The following is a 9,541-nucleotide window of genomic DNA, read 5'->3' on the forward strand; positions in this document are numbered from 1 at the left end:
AAAAAGCTCTTTGTTTCGTGACGGCCTCCATGTAGGATTTTGTATCTCTACACAATAGTGGAATTCAACCTAAATAGGTTATGATTTTAAAGAGAAAAATGCAAATTTTGCTTTTGTTGAGTAAAATTAAGATGATTCTGCATGCTTTCCTCAAGTTTTAAGTTACTGATGTGAAAATTGAGTGATTTATTAGCTGTTGAAAACTTGCACTATATTAAAATTAATTCAGTTGCTATTTTGAGCAAAGACTGATGATATGTTAAATATTGCTATTGATCCTGAAATTATAGGTGATTATCTCTGCATTTGTTGGTTTTTGTGCATCTAGTGTAAAATTTGAGAATTTTATAGCCATTTTGAGTTGTGATATACAAAAAAAATTATTAATCGGGATTTTATTAGGGAACGACTTTGAATTTTTAGATGTCGCTACTCATGGAGACTCATATATGCCTAAGAAAGGTGCCTGATTTGGTTTTAGGTCGCTAGCGGCTTTGGTTTTGAAAATATTTGAATTTTAAGTTATTGAAAATAGGCCCCCTACGGATTGGCCCTGATACCCGTGTTCTGTCAACTGATAGTGAAGTCTATGATCTGGTGTTCAAAGTATCCAAAGAAAGTACTTACTTTGTTCTAGGTCAGCCCAAATAAGCCGCCGGAACCTGATCCAGCAACTACTTTAGATGACTCCAGTTCTGCCAGAGAAGAGCACGCAAACTCCAAGACCCCGCCGCCTATCCAGGAGCCCCCCAAGAGGACTTCGACTTCCTCTGGGCTCTCCAAAGTCTTGACTCTTCCCACAAACACTGGTTTTCCTGTCAGTCCTCAACCGCTCCGACCCAAAGCCTTTAGCACAGGTGAGGGTCTCAGGGTTTCTACCCCCTTCTTTCACTGGACTTGCAGAAAAGCGCAAATGTCTATGGCTCCCCCAAGTGGTGGACTGTCTCTTCTACAACAGAAATTTCTGCTCTACTCATTTGATGATCTGTTCCAACTTTTCCAGGCTGCCCCGGTGCCGTGGAAGGGAAGCTGGGCAAAAGACGTACAGAGGCCGACTTGTTACGCTACAGCGACGAACGAGAGCGTCTGGAGAGAGAGCGGGAAGAGGTGCGCAGCCGACTGGCTCGCCTGAAAAAGGAACGCAAGGAAACCAAAGAGGAGCTCAACGCCTGTCAAGGTAATCAGTCACAAGTAGGGTTGTTCCGATCATGTTTTTTTGCTCCCGAGCCGATCCCGATCGTTTTAGTTTGAGTATCTGCCGATCCCGATATTTCCCGATCCGATTACCTTTTTTTTTTGCTCTCGATTCAATTCCAATCATTCCCGATAATTTTTCCCGATCATATACATTTTGGCAATGCATTAAGAAAAAAATGAATAAAACTCGGACGAATATATACATTCAATATACAGTACAAAAGTACTGTATTTGTTTATTATGACAATAAATCCTCAAGATGGCATTTACATTTTTAACATTCTTTCTGTGAGAGGGATCCACGGACAGAAAGACTTGTAATTCTTAAAGGATAAATGTGACTTTGTATATTGTGATTAAATATTGCCATCTGGTGTATTTGTTGAGCTTTCAGTAAATGATACTGTAACCATTTAACTATTCTGCCCAAATGCATGATGGGAAGTGCAACCATGACTGTGCGTATTGGCACCAATTGATATATCTTCTCTACATTGGGAAATAACATAGGATGTAAAGAAAAAGATCAACTACTACCTTACTTCCCCACATTGCTTTCCCACGATATTTCTAACTGTTGAGAGGGATTTTAAGGCTTTAGCCAATTAAATAAAGGCATCAAAGTCTGCCAAAATTCATTCTACTCATTTTACGTGGCCTTTTAGCTGTATATATGGGTAAATCGGCGCCATTATAGACTGAATGCGAAAATGCGTGAGTGGGTCGTGCATTGCATTGCATTTAATATTTTAACGTGATTAATTTAAAATTAATTACTGCCATTAGCGCCAGAGGCGTCGCCTCCCATTAGGCAAACCAGGCAATTGCCAGCAACCAGCCAGCAGGGGGCCCCAGAGGGCCAACAGATTTAGCACAAGCAGCTTTACTGCACTGTCACAGCAACAAGTGTAGGGAGTGTTTCAATACCATGGAATCATTTGGCAGATTATCTAACAATTCTGTTGTCAATCCCAATCAGCACTAACCATGTCCCGTAGATTATACATGTTTAAGAAAGCCCAATCAGCTATTAATACCACATGATTGTTTAATGACTCTCCAAGTATTCTCCGGAAAGTTCTTCCCAAGCTTTTCTATGTTGATCTTCACAGGCCACCTCATTATTCATGTGACTACTTAAAGAAATGGGTATTTTTCCCAAAAAGTCTATTAATGGGTTTTTCGTATTCCTCATTGAATACTCTATAAGAAAAATATAACATATATGCATCTAAAATAATCTTAAGCAATTTTATTAGCAAATTTAATACTCATTTCGGTTGGTAGTCCACCAATCAGTGGTTTTTACGGAATAATTTGAATTTGGTGGGTCGTAGGGCCAATCAGACTACTGATTTCACACAAAGGTATATACCTCCGTATCCGATGGTGGTATTTTTGTGTTGCTACTCTTCTTCTATTGCTCCAAGTCCAACTGTCCCCCTTACTTGCACACTCCCGAAGGGCCCCATGTTGCTTGTTGCCTGGGGCCCCCGGGAACCCTTGCTACGCCTCTGATTAGCGTGATAAATTTGATAGCCCTACTTTAAGCCAAAACTAAAGACTCTGGATGAGTGTAAGACATTTTGTCTGTAACGTTAAATACAATTAGAAAACGCTTTAATTAAAACTATATATATATATATTAAAAAAGGCATGTCTGATATTTTTTTGCCGATTCTGATACTTTGAAAATGACGTGATCGATCGGCATCCCGATCCATCGGGACATCTTTAAGCACAAGGACTTATTGGTGCCTGTGTTACTTGCAGGCTACCAGTTAGCCAGTAGTGTGCAGCCTTCAGCCTGTAGTAGCACACACATGCTTGTTATTTTAAACAAGGCAAATATAAAAACTAAGACTAAATTAACAAACAAGACAAACTGAATGCAGACTGAAAATTACAATTGATTTGAAGTGAATTTAGAAAAATACACCTCTCTTAATGTTACACCCTTGTGAAAATGAAATACTGTAATTTGGTTTTCCCTGCCCCAGATGCTAGGCAGCAGGCCTCCCTTGAAGCCCGTCTGAAGCAAATGGAGGATGCCGGTCGAGAAGCTGAGCAGCGACGGGTAGAGGTGGAGTTGCTGCTGGTGGAGGTGAAGGAAAGCCTGAAGAAGGTGGAGGCCGGGCCCTTCACGCTAGGGACCACGGTGGACGGCAGCCACCAAGACACGCCCGCGGTCAGATCAAACTGAAGTAGTCTTACATATGAACACAAAGGCTTACACCCTCTTTTTATCCTCATCCACAGACAAAAAGCGTCGCCCCGCCCTCTCCCCAAATAGCGTCGCCACCCCCCTCTGGCCCGGTGTCCGGCGGTCCCGCCGCTGCTGCGAACCCGCCGTCGCCCGTGAATTCCGCGTCTGCGCTCAAAAACAGACCCGCGTCCATAATGGCCACCAAAGGCAAAGTGCTGCAGAAAGCCAAAGTGAGATGACATCACCTCTGTGAACTGTGCCATTGACAGCAATAGACATGCAAGAGGGAAGATAGGAAAGCTTAGGGTCGTTTAGTACAATACATACTGTACACATTATATAACATTTTATATATATATATATATATATATATATATATATATATATATACACATTATATAACTTTCTATTTGCATCAGTGTTGTTTTTGGTAGCCCTTTTACTTTTCGACTTAGTGGTTTGGACCACAATACTTTTTAGTCTTAGTCATATTTTAGTCATCTCACAATTTTTGTTTTTTGTCTTCGTCCAGTTTTGTTGACGAAAACTCAAGACTAATTTCATTAAGTTACAGTCCACGTTTACAAAAAAATTTCGTTTGTAAAATAAAAAAAATAAAAATTACTGCAAAAATAAATAAATAAAAGCTTTTCAACTATTCCGAATGAACACTGACAGACGAGCATATATTGTAGCATCTACAAGGACAACGCAAACTTGATAATACACGCTCAGCAGGAAAACAGTACATTATTTTCAATTAATTATACCAACCTGGACGCTACTAACTGTATCTAAAAAAAAAAAAGTTGTCCGAGAGTTTAAGAGGAGGCTCACTGTTAGCATTAGCCTGATGCTAACGCGAATGCTATGCTAAAGCTACAAGTTACATTTAGTGTGTGACGATGAATCAGCAGAGTGATCCTCACACACTAAACACACTCTTTAAAGGCTAAAGCAACATTGCATATTCTCGCTGGCCAAGATAAGAAAACAAATCTTACCGTGTGTGCAAGCCTGGTAAGCTGGGGAGCACAGTAGGTCACATGAGTGACACAACCAGACACTGCTACGATGCAGGCTAACTAAACATAAAATGTCACACAATATGAACATGTCACGGAAACTATTGCGCTTTTTCGTCTTGTCGGACGAAAACTGGCATTCGTCTTATGTTTTCGTCCACCAAAACACGTTTTTAGCTCATGATCGTCTCGCCATCATCATGAAAAGTGTTTGTTGATAAAAATAATTTTCCTTATCGTCATCGTTGATCTGCATTTTACATGTCTATCATTGTTATCACTATAAATAGACCTTTTCCTGCAATGCACGTTTTGGCCAGCAGAAGGTGCTGCATTTGTACTGCTCTGCTACTTTTTCAGATTCCATTTACCATTGTAGTATCAACAATCAGCCTCAAGGTGTCCCTGTCGCTACTCAATAGTTAGCCAAATGGCACCAACAAACAACACAATTCAAATATTAAAATGTATTTCAAGTAGGGCTGTCAAACAATTAAAAACTTTAATCGAGTTAATTACAGCTTTAAAATTAATTAATCGTAATTAATCGCAATTAATTGCAATTCAAACCATCTATAAAATATGCCATATTTTTCTGTAAATTATTGTTGGAATGGAAAGATAAGACACAAGATGGATATATACATTCAACATATGGTACATAAGGACTGTATTTGTTTATTATAACAATAAATCAACAAGATGGCATTAACATTATTAACATTCTGTTAAAGCGATCCATGGATAGAAAGACTTGTAGTTCTTAAAAGATAAATGTTAGTTCAAGTTATATAAATTTTATATTAAAACCCCTCTTAATGTTTTCGTTTTAATAAATTTGTAAAATTTTCAATCAAAAAATAAACTAGTAGCCCGCCATTGTTGATGTCAACAATTACTTACACAATGCTCATGGGTGCTGAAGCCTATAAAATCAGTCGCACCCAAGCGCCAGCAGAGGGCAGCAAAACTTCATAAAACTCAATTAACAAGTGGCCAGTTCTCTGTACTGTCATTTAAATCTGTCTGAGCGGTGCATGTGCGTAAATTGCGTCAAATATTTTAACGTGATTAATTTTTAAAAAATTAATTACCGCCCGTTAACGCGATAATTTTGACAGCCCTAATTATTAACTATATTATCCAAACTTAATCGACTTTTGCTTAATGTGGTTATGTAATATGTTATAGTACAGTAAAATAACAACAGTTAATTTAGATAACTGTGCTGAGAATAAAAAATACCATTGTTTAAAAAATTATGAATAAATATGTGACGGCGCTTTGTCATTACAGGAGTGGGAAAGGAAGTCCACCACCTAAACAAGAGTGTCCCAACAAGCAGTACTGTCCAGTTGAAGTCGGTCCTCATCTCACTTTTCTTCCTGTCGTGATGTCACACCGACGATTGTCTGGTCTGATGCTAAGTGGATGAAAAGTTTTCAAGAGTGACTAAGTGCCCACAATCCAATGAATCCTCCTCTAAATCCACTGGATATTTTCAAAGACTTATTGCGCTCCAAACGGGCGATGGGTGGAGGGATTGAAAAAGGCCAGTCGACTAATAATTGCTCCGGAACACTGAAAAGCGTCTCAAGTTTGTCTTTGAATTGGCGTCCTGGAGAATGGCTCGACATTTATGCTGGCAGAAGACATGTAAATAGATACGCACGCTATCTGTAATGCTAGCTAAAAAAAATGCACTTTTTATTCAAATAAATAGGTACTGATGACAATTTTTGACTGAGTCATTTTTTTGGTGAAATATTTTCTTGAGATAGTCTATAGCAGACATGTCCAAAGTCCGGCCCGAGGGCCAAATGCGGCCCGTGATCAAATTTCATCCAGCCCCAGCCTCTGTCATAAAAATCAGTAAAGCTGGCCCACAAACAGACTTAATAAATTGGTCAGCAGTACCAGCATATGAAGTATCTTATAGGAGTGGGAACCTCTTGTTACCTCACGGTACGATACGATTTGCAATACAAAGCTCACGATAACGATCTGACGATATGGCGATACAACGATTGTCGATACATTGGTCAGGAAATCATTCTAGGATATTCTACAAACAACTAATAAACAGAAAAACAAGCTTCTGCTTCGAATTGCAATGAGTTTATCACTAGTAGACGTCCAATCCATTTGAACTGGGAGGGTGGTAGCGAATGAACGAATTCATTCGCTGCCACCCTCCCAGTTCAAATGGATTGGACGTCTATGGCTGTCAGTGGCAGGTAATGCCAGACAATGAGGTCATTTTGGGCCATTTAAGGTCATTTACCTGTTGATTTTGAGTTGCTTACTGTTGATTTGGGGGTATTTTATGGGTCACTTCCTGTTTATTTTGCGTTACAGAACAGGAATTGACCTGGAAATCACCCAAATGATTAGGCAGTGACTCAAACTCAACAAGAAATGACCTGTAAATGAACAGAAAGTGACCTGTAAATGCCCCGAAAATCAGACAGAATTACCGCGAATACTCTGGTTTCGAACGAACGAACGTTCCCAGTCTAAATGGATTGGGCGTCAAGGACCGTCAATGGCAGCCTTACAGTTACCTGAGACATCATCATGGTGGAAGATTTTGGTAGCAACTTGTTGGTTGCTTTTTTTTTTTTTTTTTTTTAAAACATTGACACCTTTTTAAAACGATATCTCGATTCTTGGCAGGAGCATATCGATAACCTTCTGGGATAGAAAGTATCACGATATATCACTATTTCGATATTTTGTCACACCCCTAGTATCTTAAACACTAAATGCTGCTCCTCATTTACCCACAAAAAGGCAGCAGCATGCTATGCAACATTACCCCGTGTGACCCTTTACTCCCAATTTTCTAAAATGGCGACAATCAACAAAAAAAGAAAGTTGACTGTGACAGCTGGCGCTTCAAGGATAGGTGGAAATTGGACTTATTTCTTCACTAAAATACGCAACTGTTTGCCTTATTTGCAAAGAGACAGTCGCTGTTTTTAAAGAGTTCAGTGTGAGGCGATATTACTAAACAAGACACGCTGACATGTACGACAAGATTACAGGCAAGATACGTAGCGAGAAATTGAAGCAACTTGAAGCTAGTTTATTTTAACAGCAGCAGTATTTCGCAAAAGCCCGAGTCAAAAGAGAACGCCACAAAGGCTAGTTGCGAGATTGTTGAAATTATTAATAAATAAAAAAAATAATAAAGCAAATGTGACGCACAGAATGGCTTGCTAAAATTTGCTTAAATATATTGTTCTACATAAAAGACGTCAGCCAAGTTCGCCCCCCCACATTTTTACCACACCAAATCTGGCCCCCTTTGCAAAAAGTTTGGACACCCCTGGTCTATAGTATTTGTACTATTCTGCTGTAAATTGGAATGGATTTATCACTGGTAGACGTCCAATCCGTTTGACCTGGGATGGTGGCAGCGAATGAACAAGGGTGGGTCAGTTGATACAAATCACTATTGTATCCATAGAAGGGTCACCTGACTCTTATCAGCATATCTTTTGTGAGCACTGAGGTCCTCATTAGTCATTCGCACTGACAAAACCACAGGGTTGGATTGCTCCAATTAGCATCTTGAGTGTTAGCAGGGCAGTGCTGCCTTGGCTTTTTTGGACAGTGGACCGCTCGGGTAGGCAATCGGGCGGACAACCTTTTTACAGTATGTTTTAGTGTTTGGTAACAGCTCAGTATGGTTGTCTAATGTGATCAAATTTTGCACGATTTGACAAAATTTGGAAGATATCAGAGCACTTTTTTTGCTGGGGATTTGTTGCAAAGGATTGTCTGATATCACAGCATTGAGAAAGAACAGCTGTCTCAATCTCTCTGAATATTTAGTTGCAGTGTTTCTTGTATGTATGGAGCTATAATTGTCATATTGCTGATGAAGGATGGCTGATGATGCACCACAGAAGTCATTTTTTGCAATTAGCATCTTGAGTGTTTGCAGGGCAAGGCTGCCTTGGCTTTTTCGGACAGTGGACCGCTCGGGCAGGCAATCGGCCAGACAACCTTTTTACAGTATGTTAATATTTGGTAACAGCTCAGTATGGTTATCCGATGTGATCAAATTTTGCACGGTTTGACAAAATTGGGAAGATATCAGAGCACTTTTTTTGCTGGGGATTTGTTGCAGTGGATTGTCTGATATCACAGCATTGAGAAAGAACAGCTGTCTCAATCTCTCTGAATATTCAGTTGCACTGTTTCTTGTATGTATGGAGCTATAATTGTCATATTGCTGATGATGGCTGGCTGATGATTCACCACAGAAGTCATTTTTTGCACACAAAAAGCGTTTTATTCAATAAAGAAACTTACCGGTAACTACTTATTTGCCCCACTGTAGATGGTTTTTAAAAAAAATTTTTATACCGTTTGAGGCTCAACTCAGGTATTTTAATTTTGTATTTTTCTTATCCGATTACTCGATTATTTGAACTAAATAGTTCATCGATTATCGACTACTAAAATAATCGATAGCTGCAGCCCTAGTGGCTCCCAGTGTTGTCTTTTCTGTGTACACAGGGTCAAAATGGCTCTTTGAGTGTTAAAGGTTGCCGACACCTGCTCTACAACAAAAACATGATTAAAATAAAGGAGATTCAAATTTATTTACTTTCCATGAATCGGCCTCTAGACCGCAACAAGCAGTCATCAGAATAGGGCCACCATCCCAGTTCAAACGGATTGGACGTCTACAACCATCATTGATAGATAATGCCAGGCAATGAGTTCATTTTAGGGCATTTCACGTCATTTCCTGTTGATTTTGGGATACTGAAAAGAAAGAATGTCCCAAAATGAATAGGAAGTGACTCAAAATCACCTGTAAATACCCTAAAATGAACAGGATTTGACCTGTGAATGTCCACAAAAGACGCTCTGGTTTCGGTGCCATTGACAGCGCTAAACTTCCAATCCGGTCAAAATACATTGGATATCTAGCTGCTAGCGGTTAGCTGCCAATCTGCAGTAGTTGTTGGGACTTTTAAATCCAGTAAAATACATTTCTGCACAATATACAAGAAACACATGAGTGGTATGCTTTAATATTTTCTTTTCTTCCCCTCTTGTGGAAAAATAAGGATACATTTTTGTGTTACCAGA

The 9,541-nt window shown here is 39.4% G+C and overlaps 1 protein-coding gene across 3 annotated transcripts in view; it reads left to right on the top strand.

The window, feature by feature from the left end:
- Positions 1–6,157, top strand: part of afap1l2 (actin filament associated protein 1-like 2) — a 62,446-nt gene extending 56,289 nt beyond the window's left edge. For all 3 annotated transcript variants that reach the window (XM_057826475.1, XM_057826478.1, XM_057826476.1), the window contains 5 exons: positions 638–857; positions 1,004–1,177; positions 3,199–3,386; positions 3,458–3,634; positions 5,726–6,157. In XM_057826475.1, coding sequence (XP_057682458.1) covers positions 638–857; positions 1,004–1,177; positions 3,199–3,386; positions 3,458–3,634; positions 5,726–5,752 — 786 coding nt within the window. In that variant the 3' untranslated portion in view covers positions 5,753–6,157. The remainder of the gene's footprint in view (positions 1–637; positions 858–1,003; positions 1,178–3,198; positions 3,387–3,457; positions 3,635–5,725) is intronic.
- Positions 6,158–9,541: the final 3,384 nt, after the last annotated feature.

Source organism: Corythoichthys intestinalis, chromosome 21 (genome assembly GCF_030265065.1).
Source record: "Corythoichthys intestinalis isolate RoL2023-P3 chromosome 21, ASM3026506v1, whole genome shotgun sequence".
Taxonomy (NCBI): Eukaryota; Metazoa; Chordata; class Actinopteri; order Syngnathiformes; family Syngnathidae; genus Corythoichthys; species Corythoichthys intestinalis.